General features: G+C 30.7%; 3 protein-coding genes across 3 annotated transcripts; 2 read left to right on the top strand and 1 right to left on the bottom strand.

Moving 5' to 3' along the window:
- The first annotated feature begins 3,454 nt into the window (after positions 1 to 3,454).
- On the top strand, positions 3,455 to 6,557 carry LOC105795348 (SH3 domain-containing protein 2). Its single transcript, XM_012624935.2, has 10 exons — positions 3,455 to 3,719; positions 4,285 to 4,407; positions 4,485 to 4,554; positions 4,636 to 4,787; positions 4,978 to 5,079; positions 5,385 to 5,585; positions 5,674 to 5,736; positions 5,831 to 5,980; positions 6,072 to 6,146; positions 6,237 to 6,557. Exons 1-10 carry the CDS (start codon positions 3,660 to 3,662, stop codon positions 6,351 to 6,353), a joined length of 1,113 nt encoding a protein of 370 aa, XP_012480389.1. The 5' UTR covers positions 3,455 to 3,659; the 3' UTR covers positions 6,354 to 6,557.
- Positions 6,558 to 7,224: 667 nt separating this feature from the next.
- Positions 7,225 to 12,718, bottom strand: LOC105795347 (squalene synthase 2). Its single transcript, XM_012624933.2, has 14 exons — positions 12,330 to 12,718; positions 12,134 to 12,176; positions 11,799 to 11,888; positions 11,582 to 11,657; positions 11,333 to 11,402; positions 10,337 to 10,480; positions 10,122 to 10,226; positions 9,888 to 10,034; positions 9,691 to 9,766; positions 9,484 to 9,572; positions 9,256 to 9,347; positions 9,102 to 9,147; positions 8,594 to 8,662; positions 7,225 to 7,482 (listed from the first exon to the last, which is right to left on the bottom strand). The coding sequence occupies exons 1-13, from the start codon at positions 12,522 to 12,524 to the stop codon at positions 8,597 to 8,599; spliced, it is 1,239 nt and encodes a 412-aa protein (XP_012480387.1). The 5' UTR covers positions 12,525 to 12,718; the 3' UTR covers positions 7,225 to 7,482; positions 8,594 to 8,596.
- Positions 12,719 to 18,693: 5,975 nt separating this feature from the next.
- Positions 18,694 to 25,169, top strand: LOC105795344 (protein DETOXIFICATION 46, chloroplastic). The gene is made up of 14 exons (XM_012624929.2): positions 18,694 to 19,366; positions 19,480 to 19,574; positions 20,336 to 20,444; positions 20,594 to 20,649; positions 21,625 to 21,680; positions 22,505 to 22,643; positions 22,735 to 22,872; positions 23,341 to 23,409; positions 23,497 to 23,607; positions 23,725 to 23,853; positions 23,940 to 24,017; positions 24,131 to 24,202; positions 24,659 to 24,721; positions 24,808 to 25,169. Exons 1-14 carry the CDS (start codon positions 18,943 to 18,945, stop codon positions 24,907 to 24,909), a joined length of 1,641 nt encoding a protein of 546 aa, XP_012480383.1. The 5' UTR covers positions 18,694 to 18,942; the 3' UTR covers positions 24,910 to 25,169.
- The last annotated feature ends 88 nt before the right edge of the window (positions 25,170 to 25,257 follow it).

Genomic DNA, 25,257 nt, shown 5'->3' with positions numbered 1-25,257 from the left:
TCACGAGTCAACTAACACCAACTCGGTTAGAAAAATTATAAAATATCCTCCGTAATTAAAATAAGTTTATATCATTTGAGGGTAATTAGTCTTTTCATAAGAATATAAATATTATGAGATTTGAACCCACATCAATTGAATTAATAAAAGCTTGTATTTACAACTTAACCAAAGCTTCATTTTATTATTATTTTATATGTTTTATTTTAATATACACAATTTATTACCTTAATCAATCGTATAGCTATACTTACTCTTAATTAAGCTATCGACTCGAGTGTTACAAGTCAACCGACATCATCCCGATTAGAAAAATTATTAAAATATTATCCCTCAATTTAAATAAATTATATTATTTTGAGGGTATTTTAGTTTTTCTTAAATCAAAACCTACAAAATATAGGTATAGTGGGAGTTGAACCCACACCAATTGGATTAGTAAAACTTAAATTTACTAATCACCCAAAGCTTCATTTTGTTGTTTCTATAAGTTTTATTTTATTATGCACAATTTATTATATTCATTAATTATATATATTAATAATGTTGTTGATTGTGTTGGTGTCACAAGTTAATTCGACAACAACTCAAAATTGATGACAACACCTGATAAACAATTGTTCTTAAATGTGCTTAAATTTCGTTTTATTAACAAATTAATCGAATCAAACGCATGAATTAAACTAAACTTAAATCATACTTAATAAAGTCAAAACTAAACATTGTGATTTGAGTCGATTTTCAATTTTTTTTTCTTCAACTTTTGGATTCACCCATATACCTAAATGATGGAGTTTTTTTGTTGGGTTGATTTTACTAGACATTTTCAAATTACAACTCAAATTTTAAATTAGTCCTTAAATTTTAAACTTTCCGAGTTTTTAAAGTATCAACATGATATCAATTAAGTTATTTCGTCAGCCTAATCATTAATTTGTACATTGAATGTCAACTTAAATCGAACACATACCATATTAATATATATATATATATATATATCAAATTGTGAACACGTGTGTTCCTATTTTACAAACAACTTCAATATGATATATTAAAAAATAGAAATAATATTCAATTTGTATTGACAATGTTTGTTCTTTTAACACGTTAAACTTAAATTATTCATGTGATAGGTGGATATCGTTTATAATTTGATTCATGTATTTTAAATATATACTTCACGTTATATTTAAACCGACAAGTAAACTAATAAAAATAATCTAATTAATATTATACTAATATTTTGATAATTCAATTAAAACTTTTGAAATTTATAAATCGATCAAACCATAGTTTTGTCCTTGAGGCATTTAGTGCGATTAAACCCTTTTTATTTTTTTTTATTTTTATTTCTAACTCTTGACCTTTACGTAAATACAAGATTCAAAATTTAATATTGTTAACATTCTATTCAAATTTCAAATTTGAAAAACATAAAATGTATCGACCGAAATCCAAATCATTCGGGTAATTTAAAATTCGACCGAAAAAATCTATTTATATATACTTTTAAGAACTCTCAAGACTCCACTTTTTTTTTCTTCTTCACGATAAAATCCTTTTTCTGTATACTCTGATCATCTATATCAGGAATAAGATGAATTGATGAACTCAACCATGAACTAAATCTTGTATCAACGAAATGAAAAAAGGATGAAGAACATGTTTTCTTAACGATATTCAGAAGAAATTCATGGGGACAGCAATAATAACAATAATAATAATAGCATAGAATCTGGTCAATTACTAATAAAGCATGCTTATATTTTAGGGTCAATAATTATATTTGCTTTCTCATACAATTTTAAGACCATATACAACATTAATGAAAATTTTAAGATAAATAATTACTTAATTATTGCACTAATAATTTGATTTACTATGAACACATTTATAAATAGACTAATTTATGTTTTTTATGCTATGGCAGATGATGTATCATAAAAAGTTTTTTTAATAAATTTAAATCCATTATTACATTCATCAATAATATATAATTTTAATCAAATATTAATTATTAATAGAATTCGCGTTAAAATTATATAAAAAATTGGTGGATTAATTATAATAAAAGAGAATAGTGAATTTGATGCATTTATTTGAACAAACTAATTCCATCACTTCAATTTTCATGGAAGAGTTTAAATTTATAAAGAAAGAAGAAGACTTAATGTGGAAGCCAATTTACTCAATTGAATTTGTCTGCCTTTTTAGTTATAGGTCCCTTACTGCTGGTCTCATATTTGCTTTAGACATAAGCCATCATTGACCAAAAATGGAAAAAGATGTTGGTCCTTTAAGCTTATTCAAGGTTGTTTCACTCATTATTACTAACTCTATTATTATTCTCAACAAATAAAATCTGGGATAAACAAACTTTTAGTCTTTAAATTTAGTATTTTTTTCATTTTAGTCCCTAAACTCTTTTGTTTACATTAGCCCTGAAATTTGACAACTTTTTTGAACTTAGATTTCGTTTAGATATGATGACGTGACATTTTGAGATTGTGTCACATCATTATTTGATTTGAATTTTTTAGATTATATATTTTAAAATATTTAGATAATGGTACGTTATAATATCGAGTGTCATATAGTCATGCATTAACATAATTTTAAATTCAGAGACCAAATTAGAAAATTTTGCTAAGTTACGAGACTACTATAGATGATAAAATAATTCAATGATCAAATTATCAAACTTAAAGATTAAATGTTGTTTTATCCTATCAATTTGTAGAGATCATCAACAATAATTATCTCTAATAAATTAGGTTGGACTCAAGTGATAGTTTACAATTTGTGTTGACCAAGTAAATTTAATTATAAAATTAAGGTTTTTTACTATTTAAAATATTTTATGTGAAAAAATATTTTTTAAAAAGAGGGTAATAATCTCATGGCAATTAATAATTTAGGGCAACTATTTGTACATTCAAACTAGCTTTTGAGTAATAAAATACTTTCACATTGTCTCAACTTGTGTGTTTGTCTTCTCCGGTTGTCTAGGCTAAGTGTGTTGAAGCCTCTCTTAAGTATCGTTGGAATCAAAATTGAGGCCATATGGGATCGAAGGTTGACTTAGGCTCATTGTCGTTGAAATTAAGCTTAAGGCCACACGTGACTAGAGTTAAAGTATTGGCCTGTGATATAGGCGGTGCGAATAGAAAAGATCATACAAGAATGATTTTAATAACTCAGTAACTTAAATAAAAAAATTTTACTAGTTCAATGATAATTTTGTAACTTTTTAAATTTAAGTGGCTAAAACGTAAATTTACTAATAGTGTAGGAACCTTAAGTGTAGTTTACCCGATATTTTATTATAAGAAACAGGTCTAGATCGGTAGTCTAATATTTGAAAACTCAAAAAGCAAGGAGACGAGCTCAGGAGGAGTAAAATAGTAACGTCTGCACCATAACAACCTACTTTCTTACCTTAAATTTTTTCAAAATCAAACGCATGCAAATTTTGCCAACCGTGATATACCGAAAAAAGCTCTTTCATTGAACCCTTACCCTCTCTCAAAAGCAGAAAAAACCATAAATAAATAAAAATCCAAAAAACCGATTAGGTTCGACGATTTGAATAGCTCCGTCTATTTCCCCGTTTCTAGCTCTACGAATCAATCGGAAAAAACCTCCGATTTGGCCGGTGAATGGAAGCAATCAGAAAACAAGCCACTCGGCTTCGAGAACAAGTCGCTCGCCAACAACAGGTCTCTATCTCTATCCCCTAATTTGGACTCTTTCCTTCTTTTTGCTCAAATTTGATTTAGATCCAAGTCAACGCTGATTTCTTAGTTTCATCCATGATGTTTCTCTGCACTTTTAGTGATTTTCTATTTCATTTTTGTCTTCGATCTGATTTTTTTTTTATTGTTAGTCTTCTTTATTTCGATTATGCGTTCGTTCCATTTTGAACTAAGTGTCGGATCTATTTATAGCGGGTTTTTTATTTGTGAATCGATTTGAAATATTGTGGAAATAATTGGACTGCTTGTGTGAGTATTAAACTGAAAGTGATGAGCTATTTGGATGTTATTTTTATTAGACAAATTGAAATTTTGAATTTGGAGGATGTAATTTGGATCAGCATTCTTTTTTTCAATATTAAGTTTCTATTGAATGATAAAAAAAACCGAAAAATGAATTTGAAATATTGGAAAACTTTTTGCTTGTTAAAATCCATTAGAAACTTGTTTTATTTGTTTTAGATTGCTATCTGCAGGGAGCTTAGTTTGTTTTAACTCAAACTTTTATTTTCTTTGAATGTTACTTCAGGCTGTCTTTAAACAGTTCGGTGCTGGGGGATATGGAGGTTCAGATAACGTAATTACTGATGAGGTAGAACTCCAGCAACATCAGAAACTCGAGAAGCTTTATGTCTCAACCCGTGCTGGCAAGGTTGCTAAGTTGTTCTTTTGCATCAACTTTTGTTTTGTGTGTTCTCTTCGTTTAACTTGGTCAATTTTGTGTTTCAGCATTTTCAAAGGGATATTGTTCGTGGCGTTGAAGGATATATCGTCACTGGGTCCAAACAAGTTGAAATAGGTGAGTTGAATGATATATTGTCAGCATTTACTACTTGATTTTTAGAATTCCATTTTGTATATAATCGGTCTTTTTCGACAGGAACGAAGTTGTCTGAGGATAGCAGGAAATATGGTGCTGAAAATACTTGTACCAGTGGCAATACATTATCGAAAGCTGCTCTAGGGTATGGACGTGCTCGTGCTCAAATGGAGAAGGAACGCGGGAATCTGTTGAAGGCTCTTGGCACACAGGTTTGTTTAATGTTTTCATTACTAGAACATAAAATACTAGAATGTTAAGTTGGTAAGTTCATGAATCCATGGAAGAAGACTTCTATGTAAGTTAATATAAGCTGTTTGGTGGCGTATGTTTGGATAGCTCATTTTTTTCTTTTCTTGTGTATATGCTTTTGGTTAATATTTTGATTAATTTGATTGTTAGGTTGCCGAGCCACTAAGAGCAATGGTAATGGGAGCTCCTTTGGAGGATGCACGGCATCTTGCTCAACGTTATGACAGAATGCGACAAGAAGCTGAAGCACAGGTTTTTATATGCTACAATATCTTACTGATCAATTGGATATCTTTGTTTGTTTTAATTTTAGAAGAATATATTATGCGTATATAGTTTCAAATAATTAGGTCCATAATGAGAAATGCTTGAAGCCAAAAATCGGTTGAGAAGATGGGTTTCTGCCAATCTATACATGTTTGCATTTTCTAGAGATTTGTCAAGAGTGATATACATTATGTGTTATTTATCAGTACGGAGTTATACTTGCCCCTTGTGTTATTATTATGAAAATTGTATATAAGTATATATTTACGCCTTCTGTTGGACCTAAACAGGCAATAGAAGTTTCGAAACGCCAAGCTAGAGTAAGGGAAACATTGGGAAATCCTGAGATCGTCATGAAATTGGAATCTGCAGAGACAAAACTGCAAGATCTAAAGTCAAACATGGCAATATTGGGAAAAGAAGCTGTTGCAGCAATGACCGCAGTTGAAGCTCAACAACAGAGGTTGACACTTCAGAGACTTATTAGTATGGTAATACAAATTTCCTTCCATATAAAATACTTTAGTTTATTTGGGATGTCTGTAAACTTAATTTTGATATTTTATCTCGGGTCAAAAGGTTGAAGCTGAACGTACATATCATCAACGAGTCCTTCAGATACTTGATCAGCTTGATGCCGAGGTATGAATTTTGCTACTGAATCCTTTCTCAATATTCTCTTTCTAGAACTAACCAGCAATATTCAAACAATATAATTTCCCCGTCTTCTTAATAGATGAGATCCGAACGACAACGAATTGAAGCACCTCCTCCCCCAAGTATGGAAACCATGCCTCCACCTCCAACATACGAGGAAGTTAACGGAGTTTATGCTTCCCAAACAAATAACGGTTCAACAGATAGCATGGGCTACTTTTTAGGCGAGGTTTGTAACTCAGTTCCTTGCACCATCATTTTTGAACCAAGAAGTTACTCTAATCTGTTCAATGGCTGACTAATTGATGTATTTACTCCAGGTAATGCATACGTATAATGGCGAATCCGACGAGGAGCTTTCTTTGTCAGTTGGTGACTTCGTAGTTGTTCGAAAGGTTTAACTGCTTTACTTTCCTATACAATTTATGAGGACATAGTATAATCCAATAAGGATTTGATTTCTATAAACTCATGGATTTTGGCAGGTGACGAACAACGGGTGGGCCGAGGGAGAATGCAAGGGGAAAGCAGGTTGGTTCCCTTTTGGATACATCGAAAGAAGGGAACGTGTTCTTGCAAGCAAAGTGGCAGAAGTTTTCTAAGACATTTCTGCATATCGGTGTCGGAGAAGACGATTTTGTACGTGCATCTTTCTCTTCCATATTTGTTTGTTTTGTGCTTATGTGTATTTCAAATTGAAGAGTTTTCACAAATAGAATTTTATCCTTCACTATGTGAATACATTTTATATTTTTATTTATCTTTCTTTTTAAAAAAATTGGCATGTGTCTGTCCTTTTTTGCTTTTTTGCTTATTGATGAGTGAAAACTCTTTTCACTTTATATTATCCTCTCTTTTTATTATCTTTTGTTTATTTTTTAAAAATAGACATGTATATATAAGTAAAATCATAATAACTTATGCTAGAGGTTACAATTTGGATCGCATTTAGAAAGAAAAAAATGATTACCCTAAGATATTATGAATTTTCAGAAATCCAACTAAATATTTAAGGTAATCAAATCAAAATTTGTCGGTTTAAATTGATTTTTGCTTCATTGGTTTTTATTTTTTAAATATTTGTAAATCATTTAAATATATTTGCTAAAAGATAAAATTAATTTCAATTTAGATAATTACAGTCGAGAAAGGATTTAGTTACACCGTTATAAAATTTATACCTTTTTGCATAGTTTTGTATGATTAATATTTTATGAATTTATTGATATAATTATACATGTAACTTTTGAACCGACTTAATATCTCTATTATATTAATTTAAAATATTATATATTAACACTTATTGAACAGTTCGGTAATAATTAATTTTTTAATTTATATCAAATTTAACATACATAAAACATAACTGTGATGGTTTATGCTAACTGTTAAAAGATATACAAAATGGTGTAAACCAATTTTAATTTTATGTCAGTGTAAATAAAATCAAATTAAATAAAAGCAAACCAAATATTAGGGTTGAAGCTAATGTTGTTTTCAATTTTCTTGCTCAACCATATTACATGCACAATCAAAACGGTAGCGTTATACCATTTTATTAGTAAACTTCACTCAACAAGACTTCATTTTCTAATACACCGATAATGATGTTTTATATTATTTAATTTTTAGAAAAAAAGAAAAAACTTTTACAAGCTAGATTAGAATGCTACCACATATCCCATATCGTAGAAATTTATTATTTTATTTATTATTAATTAAAGCATGGTCCTGCACAAATGAAAACAAAGAGAACAAGAAGGATTCATCAATATGCCACAAGTCTCTATTTTGAAAGTTACTCTTTCTATTTTTATTTTTAAAAGTTCAATGTAAACCTATATTTAACAAATAATAATAATAATAATTTTAACGGTGCTAACTAGAGTTGTCCTAAGTCAAGGAATAAAACTTTAGGCTCGATTATTAAGCCTGAGCCCAACCTGACACGAAAAATAGGCTTAAATTTTTGCTCAAGCCTGACTCAAATACCAATGCTGAAGTCTAAGTGTAGCCCACCTATATTAATATTTTTTTTATTTTTTATACAAATTTTTTTATAAATATAATACATCAAATATACTAAAAATATTAAATAAATATTTTTTAACAAATTAAAAATAAATTTTAAAAAATATTTATACTTAGATACCACTAAACAACAACAAAATATGAAAAAACAATAATATTTTTTTTATTGTGAATTCGGGTCGGGTTATACCCAAATAAAAAAATCTTACTCAAAGACCGACCTATTTTTCTATACAAGCCTTATTTTTTTTTTATCCAAACTCATTTTTCGGACGTATATTTTTACCCAATTCCTTCCTTTTTCAAACAGGCTTTCGAGCTGGATAACTCAAACCATGAACAACTCTAGTGCTAATTAGGCTTGAGTTTTAAAATCTAAAAAAATTAAATTTTGAAAATAAATATATATGCACTAAATTTCAAATTTGTTAAAAGCATAGAAACTCATTGCATATTAACCTTTTGGTAATTACTAGACAATTAAAATATAATTTCAAAATTTTAGGCCTGTTGTTGTTTAACTTAAAATTCTTTTATCAATTTCATTGATGTGATATTTTAAAATTAAAAAAATAATCACTTAGTAGTGATGTAAAACAAAAAATGTCGTAATGAAACTGAATTTAATAAAAATTTTAACTTTATTAACAATTGAATTTTCATTTTTAAATTTGAAAAATAAAAAGATTAAATGACTTGAAATAAAAGTAAAAGAACTAAATTCGAAATATACAAAAAGTACAAAGACTTAAAACACATTTTATCCTTTTACTAAACAAATGAATTTCATTGTTTAAGTAATAGAACTTACTAGTTAATTTGGCCCATTGGGGCCTCGATTAGCCAAAGTAATGGCCAGTAAAATGAAAAGCAAGACAGCCTGCATTGGGTAAAATGAGAATAATCAGTAAATATCCATTGAAAAATAGCCACAAGGATGCCAAAATGTTAGATAAAAGCACTATCAAAGGCTATTTTAGCATTTTATACTCTGTGCTTTAAGAAATTGACAAATTAATCGTGTTAGATTAAAAAGTAAATTGATTTTTCTATTAAAAATTTCATCTATTCCTACTATTAAAATTTGATCATTGTACATTAGAATGAGGTATACGTGGCGTGTCTACTTATTCCGTCAACCACACAAGTTTTTAACCGTAGAAATAAATAAAATTTTCAACAAAAAAAATTCATTTGCTCTCGATCTAATGTATAGAAGCTAATTTGCCCATTTTTAAGTAAAAGAGATAAAATTCAATCTGACTCCTAGTATAGGAACCTATATGGTACTTTTACCCCAAAATGTTATGGAAACTCACCAGAAGTGGAGTGTAATTGGTCTGATTTGGAATTATGTAAGATTTCCTGACCAAAACCCATTTAAAAAAATTTAAGTATGAAGATATGATTTTTTTCTTTTAAACGAAAATAACAGCATCAACCATAAATATCAATAATGAAACTTTGATAAACCTTTCATTCAGGACCCCTGAGTCCCTGCAAGTCTTGAGGATCGAATCAAGTCTGCTCGATGTTTTTTGTGCACAAGGATCGTTTTTGTCGACCTACAATAACCGCAGAAGCACTTTCGTTGTCATGAAACCCCATGAAAAACGAGATACAAGTACGATGCATTCGATGAAATTCTCGAAGTTGGTATATAAATATTGCTTATCTAACTGTTAAGAATGAATCACGTACCTTAGCTTTCAACATACAAGAAAAATCATAGAAAGCACCATAGACATCAGCCATCGTGTTGGTTCGGTCAATGACTTTCGCAGTGAGACCTGGAAACACAACCCGAAGATAAACTTGACATCAACCCAACAAATGAAGCCTCATTTTCAACAAAGTGTCTGTGCCTATAAGCTTCAAAGAAAACAATTCTGGAGACTAATAACTTACCACGCCTCATTTTCACTACGCCTCTGAAGACTTCGATGTTGTTGTAGCATAAGGCTAGTGTTCCGATAGCCATGACCTAGTAATAGCACAATACAAGTCAATTCGATAACAGTACATGATTTAATGAAGATAACATGCCACTTGAACAATATACGAGAGCGAATATAAGATAACAGAAGAAATACTCTCTCTCGAACCTGAGGGATAGCACAAAATCGAAAGATTGCAGGATCACGTAAAGCAGACATGTATTTTAGGCAATCATCCACATGTATTAAAGCATTAGTGACCATGTCATTCAAGCACTGCACTGCCTTGACTGAGTTTTCCTCGTATTTCAAGTCCTACGGGGGAAAATTAATATAAGGGAACACCCATTTAAAAGCGGTTCTGTGTAAAGTTACTCAAACTTCAATTAAATTTGGGCATACCTCAAGTTTGTTGACATATTTACCCCAAATTTGACGAGGCCAAAACATACGTGACTTTGGTATCTCATTGATATCCTCGAGATAATCTCGGATTATATTTGTTTTCTGCAATTTTGTTAGATCCAAAACACATGGTTAAAGAATCGTATCTTCAAACAACTGTCGAAACCCATGCACAAGAAAAAAGTTACTTCATTCACGTATTAGAGCAATACCTGAAGAAATAAACCCATTGAATTGGAGAGAGTATCAGGAGCCAAATCTTCTGTACCGCATGTATGGAAAAGTTTGGAAAGACCTAACCCCACGAGTCCTGCTACATAGTGACAATATTCATCATAATCACCGACTGTTTCAACCTGCAATAAAACACAAGTTTCCGGGATCATATATATGTTAATATGAACACATTTAAAATTTGTATTTGTGCATACATATGATTTAGTGCTAAGATTGAGAGATTAAGTTCTTATATACGGTAAGAGACGATATAGAGGAGATCAACCAGTGTTCAATACTTTGTAAATGAACCTTTTTCTCATTCATGCATCCAGGTATAGCTCAGTGCCCACTGTGCAGTAACTCATATCAGATATAGCAAATTAATGTATATATTTGTTCGAGGGAAAAAGCCGAATATTGTTGACCGAAATAGAATACTGTCTTTTCAGCAATGCAGATTAGCATACACAAACACACATGCATTTGTTCGAGGGAAAACCCTGAATTTTGTTGGCAGAAATAGAGTACCGTGTTCATCAACAAAAAGCAGGTTAAAATAACGATGCATGCGTTGTTAAAATAAACAATGCAGATTAACACACATGCAAACACAAACATATTTGTTCAAGGGAAAACCCCAAATTTTGTTGGCTGAAACAGAGTACCGTGTTCATCAATAAAAAGCAAGTTAAAATAACAATGCAGATTAACACATACACACACACATATTTGTTCGAGGGAAAACTCGAATTTTGTTGGCTGAAATAGAATACTGTCTTTACCTTCCCAACCTCAACAAGAAAATCAGTGTTCATCAAGAAAAAGCAGGTTAAAATAACAATAAAGATTAGCATATGCACGCGCAAGCGCACACACATATTTGTTTGAGGGAAAACCCAGAATTTTGTTAACCGAAATAAAACTCCGTCTTTTCCATCCCACACCTCAACAAAAAACAGGTTAAAATAAACAATGCATGCATGACAAACCTCTTTGCAAATAAATTTTGCCATTCCTGCACCCATTCTTTTCGTAATATCCTCAATTGCCTCCTGATAACTGCAAAATCAATCAATAAACATTGATTCTTTTTTGGTCGAAATCACAAGCAAAAACAACTTGAACATCATTTAAGATAGCCGAGTTGCCAGATAAAGACATAAACACATATAGTTAACATCACATTGAAATCTTGGCATAAACAAAGAAAATCAAGAAAAAGTAAGTTAATAACCAACCCTTTTTCGAGTTCCAAAAAAGCAGTAGATACATGATGAAACTCATCCATAAGAACTTTGTAGTTCTTCGTACCACCTGAAAAAGAAAGAGAGCTATATAAGCAAATGAACCGGGATTCTTTGACCCGTAAGTTTTCAGCAACAAAATGAGCTGAAATTCCAGAGAAAATCAACAGAAATCCCCCATTGAAGGAGGAAAATTATTCAAAATGCTCACAAGAAAAGTGCCAATCACGATCATATATATGGCGATAAAATTCTTTAAGGATAGGAACTTTGATATCTGTTGCAACACTAGTGTCATCCTCTGCAAGTAAAAAAATGAACACATCAGTACATATCAACACTTGATTGTAATGATCTAAAGAAATAAGCCAATATGCAAAATATTACACTAATCATTTATAGATTATATAATTTAAACCCTAAATCTAGCATGCAATGAAGCCAATATGCACAAATTATTCCTAGTAATTTAGAATCAATGGAAACTAATACAAAATGGGAAAATCACATCAAATAAAAATAGAAGGTTGAAGATTAAGAACAAACCAACAGTATCAAGAGCTCGAAGAACCAAATAAAATATGCAGACCTGCAAAACCACAATAATTTAATACTTGAGATCAGAAAATCAACACATACATGCAAAATCAAAGCGCCATCAATAAATAACATCGAATTTGATAAGAAATTTATGAAATCAAACGACACCAATATAAAATTCAAATAAATAACCATTGCTTACGGCGTTTTTAAGCTCGGTGTCGAGCTGTTGAATAACGAGAGCGAAACTACGAGATACTTTGTGAAGCATAGAGAAACAAAAAGCCCAGTGAGGCTCTGATGGGATCTGTCTCTCGGCATGCCTTGAAGCCATTTTCAGCTTCAACAATGGATAAAAATCATCTGGGTGTTTCACAAGAGCTCCTAAACTCCCCATTGAAAAGATTTCTTTTCTCTCTTCAAGTTAAACCCAAATCAACAAAATTAAAATCTGGGTATACGTTTAAACCATACACTTTCAAAGAGAGGAATTGAGGTTCTTGGATTTTATACTGGAAGATACTGATTGGGGCTTTTTTTATATAGTTTTAATTGAAATGATGCTTGGTCTTGGCTTGTTCACTGTTTTCTTTTTTAACCCTCCATTAAAAAAAATTTAATAGTTGATTTTGAGTCAAAATTTAATTGATTTTCGACCTGTTTTTGAATATTCGATTGATTGAACAAGTGGAAAGCGAACAGAAGCATTAAATCTCGTGGTTAGGAAAGTGTTGAAATTTGGAATATTTTAATCCAATAATTTGGACTTTTTAGACTTGCCAGCTTGTAGGAAAAAAAGGGTAAATCCCACCAAATGCCATTAAACTATTAGTAAATTTATGTTTTGGTCACTTAACTGCAAAAAGTTATAAAAATAGTCAATTAAACTATTCGAAAAGTTTCATTTAAGTTACTGAATTATTTGAAAATTTTTATTTAAGTCACTAGGCTGTTAATTTTTTTTAAAATTTTGGCTTGCAAGCTTCAAGCGACGATTCAACGACCAGTACGATAGATTGATACACATCGATGAGTAGAATGACATACCTTAAATCTAAGTCAATTTGACAGTCGATGTTGAAGATGACTTGGATCCAAATTATGCCCTTCTACTTGTTGATGGATATTGATCCGTCGTGTCGATCATCGATTCGTTACTTGGAGCTCGCTAATGAAACAAAAAAAAAAAACCTTAACAATCTAGTAATAAATACAAACTTTTAAGTAGTTCAGTGACTTAAATGAAATTTTCACATAATTCAATGACCATTTTGTAACTTTTTGAAGTCCAGTGGCCAAAATGTAAACTTATTAATAACTTAATGACATTAGGTGTAGTTTACCTTAAAAGAATACAAGTTTAATTGTTAAATTGTTAACATTTTTGTGTTAAATTTATAATTATTACAAATTTTTCTTTTTATTATTGCATAGTTCCTAAGTGAGATTTAAAAAAAATCAAAATGTTCCACCAACAAATTTAATAAAAAAATTAACTATGTAAATAATTGTTTCTAAATTTTTTATATCCAAAAAAATATTCTATTATTAGTTTATGTGCTTTACAAAAGCGATTAATTTAAATATTATACTTTAATTTGATCAATTTTGGTCCTTATACTTTTGAATCGATCAATTTTAGTCTTTGTACTTTTCAAATTTTGAAAATTTAGTCTTGACCCAATTAGTAGCAATTAAATTCGTTTGGTTAAATTCAATTACTTGTCTCAGATTATACGTATAATTGTAGAATTAATTCAAATTCTCCAATTGGATCACCTAAATTCTGTACTTTTCAAATTTTGAAATTTTAGTCTTAACGAAAATATCGACATTAATCTATTAATTGGATTTTAATGAATAATATATCGAATATAAGTTGACATGACATTACATATATGATAATGCGTTTCTTGCATCGATTTTAGAAAAATGATAGAACTTAATAAATGTAATAGTTACCATTTGGAGAGAACTAAAATTTCATGATTTGAAAAGTACAAGGATTAAAATGATCAAACTAAAATATAATGACTAAATATACAAATTTTGTAAAATGCATGGACTAATAGTAATATCTAACCTCATCTTTCATTAATTTCCATTAACTATTGTTTATATTAAATTAGTTTGGTAAGAGTTGCCAAAATATGGACCATTTCAAACATTTTTATATTCTAAAAATATTTAATATTATTTTAATAGATTATGTAGGTGGACTTTATTAATTTAAAACGTTGAATTTAATAATATGATCGAATGAGTCTTATCTCGATTGGTATGGGTATTTTTATTAATATAGGAGGACGTGGGTTCGAGTGCGTTGAAACGCATTATCCTCCTATTTATGAGTTAGAGAATGGCTATAGGTGGTTTTGAGTATTGTGTCAAAAAAATCAGATATGATCCATACCTTTAATGAGATTATTAATAGAGGATTTTAAATTTAAAATTGTACACAAATTAACAACTCTATCTTGAAGAAAAAAAAATTTGGGAGTGGGATTTGAATTACAAATTATAAATAAATAAAATATAATTTTAGTATTGTATAATTTAAATTTTATAATTTTATAAGAGAGTTAAATTATAAATTTCTATTTTTTAAGTGATTGAAATTAAAATTGAAATTGTAAGAGGGTCAAAATGCAATATATCATTAGATTAATTATATAATTGGGTTATGTATATGTATATGTATGTATACTTGAACACTTATTTAGCTAAAAAGAAGTTATATGTTTTAATTTATATATTTTTCTGTATATTTGGAATTAATTTTTTAAATAGTTTTATAAAAGAGGTAATTTAAAAAAAATATGTAGATTTTAGATTTTATGTAAAAAATTTAAAATTTTATGTAATGATATGATACTCTAAACATCACATTATTGTATTTAGGTGTGTAAATGAAACACTAGTACTCGCAAGCTACTTGAGTTCAACTCGAAAAAAATTTAAACTTAATTCAATAATTATTGAGCCAAGCTTAAGCTAATAATCGAGTCGAATTCGAGTCTAGTAATAATTGATTTAAATGGTTCATAAGCCTTATTGAGTTTTCTCATATTTTTATGTTATTGAATCGCGTTATTATCCTTAATATGTTTTATTAATCCTAAGCTTAATTATAGAGCCGAGTGTGAACTCAAGTACAAAAATTGGTAAACGAGCTTAATCGAGATCGAATAACTCAATTATATCTCGAGCCGAGCTAAAATAAAACTTAAAAATATATGTTTGATTAAGCTCGAGTCAAGTGTCAAGCTCAAACTTAATAATCTTCTGACTCAACTCAACTACCTCAAATCATATCTAAACTTATTAAAATGATAAAAAAAAAATCTGAAACTAAAGTGGAGTGAAAGAATTTAAAATTTTAAAAATCATGAGGGACTAAATCTTGATTTATCCAAAAACGAATAACAAATTTTAATGGTCATAAGAGTGAATCAGCGTAGTAACGAAAGCAAAACTGGTGAGAGACTAAAGTACGGAGAAGCAGAAACGTCATTGCTGTGGAGATAACGGGATTTCCTTCATCGCCGTTAATTTGAGCTTCAACAATAGATAAAACTCGTTTGGATGCTCCACAATTTCCCAAGCTAGGGTACCTAATCGTCTCCATTTGTTAATCACGGCGAAGATCACCGTTGACGACGATGATGATGTAAGCTTCTGATCTGCAATTTCAATTGCAGCCATGTTTTTTGAGCTTTTTCTGCAACGGAGAAAAAAAAACATTGAGGTCAGTGATCCGTTTGATTCCATTTTTGTTGTTTTTTTTTTCTTGTGCAGTTGAATCGTTGATGAATCTTATTTTTAATTAAATAAATTGGTATTAGATTTACTCCGGAAGGATCTCGTAGGCCTGATTGTTCGGTGGAGTGTTTTTTCCCTTTAATCTGTTGTATGGATATGAATCATATGATAATTTTCTTGAGAATTGTCGAACAATCTGATATAAAATCAGTCATGTCGACTGTTTGATTGAAGGTTTTTTTTTTAAATACAATAGAGGAATTAAATTGTATTTTAATTTATTAAAATAAATAAATTAATTTTAAGTTAGATAAAGGGTATTATTTGTTTTTATCGTAAAAAGCGGCGTAATTGATAAAATAATTAGACAATTACATGTTGCGTATCATAAATATATATATATATATATATATATATATATATGAACTAGTTTTAACATTATAAATAGATAAAATGTTAACATAATGTCTATTTTTAATAGAATGACAAAATATAACTTGACTCTTAATATAATAACTTCTATTGTACTTTTATCTATTAGATCTCTATTAAATTTGAAATTGAGTCACATAGATCGCTAAATGAATAACAGAGTTCTTTTTTCTCCATTTACAAAATTTGAATTCAAAATTTTACTCAAAAATATTGAATTCCGTATAACTCGATCAATGACATGTTTGATAATTATACATAACTTCAAAATAAAATAAATTGAGCCTTTTAGTTAACGAAGATTGTGTAGATTTAATCGTTAATGAATGTTGTTGCAATTGACATAAATATTAAGAAATCAATATGCAAGTTGTGAGATGTCACATCGATAAATATATTGACATGATATGTCATGTCAATAAATACAAACTATATGATCATTATCGTATAAATACGGGTTATATTATATTATACATTAATTAAATTTAAAGTCAAAACTTAATAAATGTTCAAATGAAGAACAAAGCTCTTTAGTTGATATTTTTTCATTTATGAGATTTGAACTTAAAATTTAATTTAAAGAATATTTAATTTTTATTGCTCGATTTATAACATTTGTTGATAATTATTTACGAGTAAAATGTTCAAAAAAGAGAGCACTCTTTAGAAGAACAAACTGAAAATTTATGCTGTTTGGAAAAAGTTGCATCAAAATAATATAAATTGAATTTTTATTAATGAAAATTCTTCGTTGGTTGGTTTGATAAACAATAATTGTTGACATATTTAATGGAATTATTAAAAGCGAAAAATCACATGTGAATAAACATATGAATTTCACACTAATTAAATTTTTAGAAAATAATATTATAATAAAATTTGAAAATTATAAAACAATATAACTAATATTTAAATATTTAATATTGTTAACTATTTTAATCAAAATATTGACGTCAACTTTTTAAGAATGACACGTTCGAATGAACGTTTTAAGAAAAAAATTATATAAAAATTTTCAATGTTATTTTTATCGTTACATAACTAACATTTTTAAAATTTTCAAAATGTCACGCTAATGAATTTAATAAAAGAATTTTAATAACGATAACTATTGGACCTAAGTTTTAAATAAAAAATAGAAGGTCTAAATTTCTGAAAATAAGAATAAGCTTAAAATATATTTTGACTTTTAAATTTATATTTTAAAATTGACACAAACAAATAGTTGATCCAACACGAAGCATGAAATTTATAATATTTATATTATAATAGAGAGGAATTTGAGTAAATAATTCCTTTTAACTCGATGTGATTCGAGTTTCGATTTTCAAGATCTGAATCCGACCCGAAAGCAAAAAAAGAAGAGGAAGAAGAGTTTGAAATAGAAATATCCAAATACCAAAGTCCCAATTCTTTGCTGGCTAGCATCAATTATTACACATATTGGCCGTTGGCGTGTTTTAGCTGCCAAGAAATATCAACTTGTGGTTACTTTTTAGGTTTAAACAATATTTAGTATTTGAATTTGTCATTTTTTCAATATAGTCTCTAGACATCTTGTGGTTTACATTAGTCTCGAATTTAGTAACTTTTTTTTTTTCCAATTTAGTTCCTAAATTTAGATTTCATTCAGAAATGATGACGTGACGTTTTATTATTCACCATGTCATCACTTGAAAATTGTAAATATTTTATAAGATTATATCGTATCAGTGACTGAAATAAAAACTTTCAAATAGTTCAATAACCATTTTATAACTTTTTGAAGTTGAATGACAATGTAAACTTGCTAAGAGTTTAATAACCTTAATTGTAATTTACCCTTTTTTATATGATTTTTAAACTATACATAATTATCATTTTTTTTAGGTACAACTATCGCACCATTAACAAGAGTAAATCAGTGTCACACACACCACCTGCGATTTCTCCTTAACACAATATGTAAGTATCGTGTGCTTAATTTATTATTATATCAATTTAAATTATGTACAATTGACAAAAAGTGTTAATGAACGTGATTAATTTTGTTTAGCTGCTCTGTTTAAAATTATCAGGGATTAAATTATTTTGATTTTTTAAAGAGTGACCAATTTGTTAAATGTCAAATATCTAATCAATGTTATTTGAATCGAACCAATCGATTGAACCAATTGAACTGAGGATTGATTGAGATGTTGGTACGGAGAAGAACATTAAACCTGCTGATACATATCAACAGAATCGAAAAAATTATTAAATTTAACGATTGAACTAAAATTTTAATATTTTTAAATTTCATTTAAACCAATTACATCAACAAATTAGTCACATGATGGATTTAATGCCAATCCGGTTACCTTGCATCCTTGAGATGATGAGGAGTGCAAGTAGAGATAACAGCCGATATAGACTTTAAATTTTAGTGACAGAATTTGTGTATCCGTCCCTAAAAAGAATCTAAATACATGCGAATTTTCAGAGCAAATTTCAGTGGTTCACTTCAAAGCATTCCAATAAAATTTTCTTTTTATTTATTATCTTTGGTCATTTGCCTCCATCTTTCCTTTGAAATCTTTCAGATTTTTTTTTTTAAAAATCAGGGTTTCTCCGCTTAAATTAAGCCCACAAAAGGGGGAATAATGTTAACCAGTAAGACATTAATTCAACCTCCTTCCATTCATCTCCAAAACCCTAATCTTAAACCCTCTCCTTCAATCCCTAAAAGACCCACCTTCTCATCCCTTCCTTTTCACCGATCATTTTTACTGTCTTTTTCACATAATTTGACGCCCCGAAATCTTAGCCGTCACTGCATTAGCCCTGGCCAGGAACTGAGTTATGAAAATGAAGATTTAGTCGAAGAACAAAATGAAGAAGAAGAAGTGGAAATCAGCCGGGAAATCAAGGGAGAGGGATTAGCAAATCAGAGCATATGGAATCAAATGAAAGAGATTGTGATGTTTACTGGACCGGCTACTGGGCTTTGGCTTTGCGGGCCCTTGATGAGTCTTATTGATACTGCTGTCATTGGTCAAGGAAGCTCAATCGAGCTTGCAGCTTTAGGTGATTAAATAAATAAATTCCCTGATTTTTTTTTTTAAATTTTGGGTTATTTCTTTGTTTAATGAAGGAATTTTTTTTGAGCGAATGATTGAATTTGGATGGATTGTTGGCAGGTCCTGCAACGGTTGTTTGTGATTATACAGGTTATATGTTTATGTTCCTTTCAATTGCCACTTCCAATATGGTGGCCACTTCTCTTGCTAGACGGGTTAGTTTCTTCAACATTATTGCGGGTGTTATTGCTTTTATCTGTAATACCAGTAATGCAATCTCAAAGCCGAGTTAGTATAAAGGATTATATTTATGACTTAACATGATTGTTGATTGATTTAACCAAAGAATGGGGTTGGAACTTGGGAGTTTATCATAATTTATATAGCACCGTGATTTTCTGCATATTGTTCATATAAATGCTGCAACTTGATATAATATTATTGCATGGCTATGTCGGTGAAAGTACCATGGATGGCCCTATACTAGGAGTTGGATTGCCTTTTGTCTTCGACTACTAAAAATATGGTTTTCTTTTTTCTTTTTGTTAAAAATTGCATCCATTTCAACTGTTAAAAACCGGTCCCTGTATGTTAGCATGATATACACGTGACACACCATGTATCTCTATCTAGCTATACGGTTAGCCACCTCAATTTTTAACCGTAAAAAATGGATTAAGTTTTTAACAGAAAGGACCAATTTGCTCTTTGAACTAATGTACAGGGACTAATTTGCCCATTTTTTGAGTGGAGGGGGAAAATGCATTCCGGCTCCTAGTATAGGGGCCTCCATGGTACTTTTACCTGATTATTTCATTGTATTTAATTACTCTGCAAGCTGTGATATACGTTGGGTCTTCCTTTTCAAGGACACTCTGGCATTTGGATACTTTGAATAATCTGTTTCTATCTGCTTCACCGTGTTTAAGGCTGTGTTTTAGGCTTTAACTCTTTTAACAATGCTTTGTTGCTGCAGGATAAAAATGAAGTTCAGCATCAGATATCTATCCTGCTTTTTATTGGGTTGTTTTGTGGCTTTTTGATGCTTATCTTAACTAGATTCTTTGGTTCATGCGCATTAACAGGTAAAGCTTTTTTATTTGGTTCCAGATTATGAAAATGTAGGATGCTTACTGATTTTGTTGAGTGGCTAAATCTATGGTTTCCACTTGTGAATAGATAGAAAGAATCCCAATAAAAAATGAACCCCTTCTGCCATTTTTGACCCTTTCAGCTTTTTCTGGACCCAAGAATGCACATCTTGTACCTGCTGGAAACACATATGTTCAGGTTTATTTTCTTCTATGTTTCTTTCCTATTTACACTTTCAGATGTTCTTAGTAGGCTTCCTTTTTATACACATAAACCTTCTTTAAATCAGTTCTATTTCCTTTCCTTTCCTCATGACTGCTCATGGTTCAGAGATATTTGAGAGAATGCTCTTTGGAAAAACGAAGCACAATTCTTTTGAAGATTTGTTACTTTTCTTTGTTATAGGTTATATCTATCTAATGGGATGTAAAATTATGTGTACCTGGTTAAAGAGTCTCCTGAAATGTTCTCCATCTTTAATAGGTCTTGGAATTTGAAGTGTTATACCTGATTTTATCTATTCATGTGTTTATCTATCATGTGATGGAGAAGAGGAGGTATAGGGTAAAAGTACCATGGAGGCTCCTTGTACTAGGAGTTAGGTTGCATTTTACTGTTTCTACTAAAAAAATAGGCAAATTAGTTCCTGTACTTTAGTTCAAAGAGCAAATTGGTCCTTTCTATTAAAAATTTCATCCATTTGTACTGTTCAAAACTGGCATGGTTGACGGAATAACTGGACATTGATACATGACATGCCACGTGTACATCATATTGACGTACAGGGACCAGTTTTAACAGTAGAAGTGGATGTAATTTTTAATAGAAGGATCAATTTGCTCTTTGATCTAACATATAGGGACTAATTTGCCCATTTTTTAGTATAGGGGACAAAATGCTATCCAACTCCTAGTACAGGGGCCTCCATGGTATTTTTACTGGAGGTATAATTGCCTTCTTGAAGCCATTAGTATTTGCATCTGGTTGGGTGACATCTGTTACTGGAATCCTATTACCGCCAATGTTTTTAAGTCATTCCTATGGCTAGATATTCTTCCGCAGCAACTAGTGGAATTGAACTTTGTCTAATTCTTATTCTTACAGCTTCTCTTGTTGTCATTCTCAATTATTCCTATTGTGTTCTAATTGAAACAAAGTCTTTTCTGTATGTAGATTAGAAGTTTCGCATGGCCAGCAGTTCTAGTTGGATGGGTGGCGCAAAGTGCCAGGTGTGATATATTTTATTTTCTCCTCCTTTCTAATTTTGTGTTTGAATGAATTTGCTGTGCATTGTTCTTGTTGTCTTGTGTGTTTTGGCACACTGTAGTATGTGATGCATATACACTATTTTATTTTTTATCTATCAGAAATGAAGCCTTAGCTAAACTCCTAGGCTATACTGTCCAGCTCTAACCAAGGATATTAATTAAGAAGCTATTGAGTTACTTATGATCTTAGTATTAATTATTTTTTGGCATAGTGCCAAATTTAGCCCTCAACATTTTGTTAGTTTGGCCCTTATTCTTTTTTCAGCTATAATTGACTATTAACTTTTGAAAAAGTCAAATCACATTTTTTAATGGAAATGCTGACTAAAAAAATTAATTTTTTAATGATGTTGCTGTGGCAATCCGTGTGACAATTTACGTATACTTCATGCTGACATGACACTATTTGTCTTGCATGCCACGTCAATAAATAATTTAATTTTTTAGTTAGTATTTCTATTAAAAACACAATTTTACTGTTTTTGTTTGAAAAGTTGATGATTAAATTCAACTTTTTAAAAAGGTTTAGGTTAAATTTTAGCTCAAAAAAAGAAAAGGGCTAAATTGATAAAAGATGTAAATGTTGAGGGCTAAATTTGACATTCTGCCTTATTTTTTAAAAGAGATATTTTAGTTCATTTGCAAATATATCAGCATACCCGTTTAGTAGGATTTATTCTAGTTTGATTGCTGATGGAATTTCTGTTGTTGAATTGCCAAGATTGTGAATATTTGTTTCTTCATTTCATTTTTGTTAGTCTAAACACTCTCTCTTTATCTCCCAGCCTTGGCATGAAAGATTCCTGGGGACCATTGAAAGCATTGGCTGTTTCCAGTGCCATAAATGGTATTGGTGATGTTGCCTTATGCATATTTTTAGGTTATGGCATCGCTGGAGCTGCATGGGCAACAATGGTTTCACAGGTGCCGAACGAACCCAAAATTCCCATATATACAGGTGTTCATTGACCGGAAGATACTCTTTGGCACAGCCACTTACCGACATATGTTTTAGGTTGTTGCAGCTTATATGATGATTGAAGCTTTAAACAAGAAAGGGTACAATGCATTTGCCATCTCCATTCCAACATTTGACGAGCTGCTGAGCATGCTAGCAATTGCTGGTCCAGTATTTGTAACTTTGACGGCAAAGGTTTACATTCAACTTCATTTAATAGCAATATCTTGGGTAAAAGTACCATGGAGGTTCTTGTATTAGGAGTCAAATTGCATTTTGCCCTCTTTACTGAAAAAGGCAATTAGTTCTTGTACATTAAATTAAAAAGTAAACCGCTCCTTTTATATTTAAAATTTCATCATTTTCTATCATTAAAAACTGGTGTGGCTAATTGAATAACCTGATAGTTCCATGTGGCATGCTATGTGTACCTAATGCTAATGTACAAGGACCAGTTTTCAACTGTAGAAATGGATGAAATTTTTAATAGAAGGTCCAGTTTGCTCTTTAATCTAACATATAGGGGCTAATTGTCTATTTTTTGAGTAGAAGGAGCAAAATGCAATTTGACTCCTTGAATAACGGCCTTAATGGTACTTTTACCCAATATCCTGTATTCTGTAACCATATGCTTTCACCTGAGATTCGCTGATGTTCTTTTAGGTAATTTTCTACTCTATCCTCGTATATTTTGCTACATCCATGGGAACACACACTGTTGCTGCTCATCAGGTTAGATTTACTACAGTCGTGATTTTTGGTCACTTGTCTGCTTTTATCTTGCATTGTTGAAAATCAATAACACCATTTTCACACCAGGTCCTCCTTCAAACATATGCGATGTGCACTGTTTGGGGTGAGCCTCTCTCTCAAACCGCACAGTCATTTATGCCTGAGTTGATATATGGAGTCAATCGAAGTTTGCCAAAGGTCTGTTACCTCAACTTTAATTTCCCTGCCTCAACGGTAGTAATACATCGCATTCCGAATTTAGTACACCATCATTTTGGATGCCCCTAACATGTTTTGAATTGTCATATCAAACAGGCTAGAATGCTGCTAAAATCACTTGTCACTATCGGCGCTACACTTGGACTAGTATTAGGGATTATTGGAACGGCAGTTCCTCGGTTTTTTCCCAATATCTTTACACCCGATGTAAAGGTCATCCAAGAGGTTAGTTCATGTTTTCTCGAACATGGAATCCAAGAGGTTTATACATCAATGGCATGTGGATCTTTTTAATTTTTGTGTCCTTGTAGATGCACAAGGTGCTATTACCATACTTTCTTGCATTAGCTATAACCCCAAGCACTCACAGCCTTGAAGGCACTTTGCTGGTATGTTTCTTTAAATTTAAATTCGAATATCTCTTATCACATCAACTCGGTTTGCCAGTCGTCTATACACGAGCAATGACAACTCGTGCTACAAATCCATTTTGCTTTTGTAGGCCGGACGAGATCTTCGATTTATTAGCTTGTCAATGACAGGATGCCTTGCCTTTGGTGCGCTTATACCACCGGTAGAGATCCGTTTTCTTGTTCCTTATCGACCACTCTTTATCTCATAAGCTGATCAGTAAAAGTACTATGGAGGCCCCTGTATTAAAAGTTAGATTGCATTTTGTGCCTCTACTAAAAAAAAAGGGTAAATTAGTCCCTATATGTTGGATCAAAAAGCAAATTGGTCATTTCTGTTAAATTTTCATTTATTTGTACTGTTAAAACCTAGCATGGCTGACGGAATAATCGGATCTTATGCTGACGTACAGGGACCAGTTTTTAATAGTAGAAATGGATGAAACTTTTAATAGAATCACCAATTTGATCTTTGATCTAACATATAAGGATTAATTTGCCCTTTTCTGAGAAGGGATAAAATATGATCTAACTCATAGTACACGGGCTTTCACGATACTTTTACCTAAGCCTGATCAGATTTTGCAGTAAAAATTATCCTAACTTGATTTTGTTACCAGCTTTTGACTTCTAGTGGATGTGGCTTGGCGAGCTGCTGGTTTGCACTTATGGGGTTCCAATGGGTAAAAAGACTAAACCTCTCTTAGATTTTGAAATAAGGCCAGTTGTTTCAGATGATTCAAATGTTGAAGATTCCAACTTTTTTCAGGCTCGGTTTTTCCTTTCCCTTCAACGTCTTCTTTCTCCGAACGGCATACTGTATTCCGAAGACTTAACACAATTCGAATTGAAGGATATGAAAGCATCTTAGTTTCGGAATCCGCCATGCCATTGATGTATTTTGACATTCTTCCACAGCAAATCATAGTTGGAAGATTAAGGACTGCACCTATATTTATATATGTAACTTATTTTTTTATTCAATTCTTACTGCTATTTATAATCTTATAAATCCTTAAATTAAAGGAAAATACATGTTCTCAAATTCAACTACTCCTAATAGTTGCACTTGCAACAGTGTCAACTAAATTCAGGTTCAATCGATTATATGTATGCAAATTTTAATACTAATTTTAGTGTGTACTCTTTAAAATTAATACTAATTTTAGCGTGCTCCACTACACTTAATATTTTTTGGTAAATAAGTTTTAATTTAACA

This window comes from Gossypium raimondii, chromosome 3 (assembly GCF_025698545.1).
Source record: "Gossypium raimondii isolate GPD5lz chromosome 3, ASM2569854v1, whole genome shotgun sequence".
In the NCBI taxonomy this organism is placed as follows: domain Eukaryota; kingdom Viridiplantae; phylum Streptophyta; class Magnoliopsida; order Malvales; family Malvaceae; genus Gossypium; species Gossypium raimondii.
The sequence above is the reverse complement of the archived record's forward strand: the minus strand, read 5'-3'. Positions and strand labels throughout refer to the sequence as shown.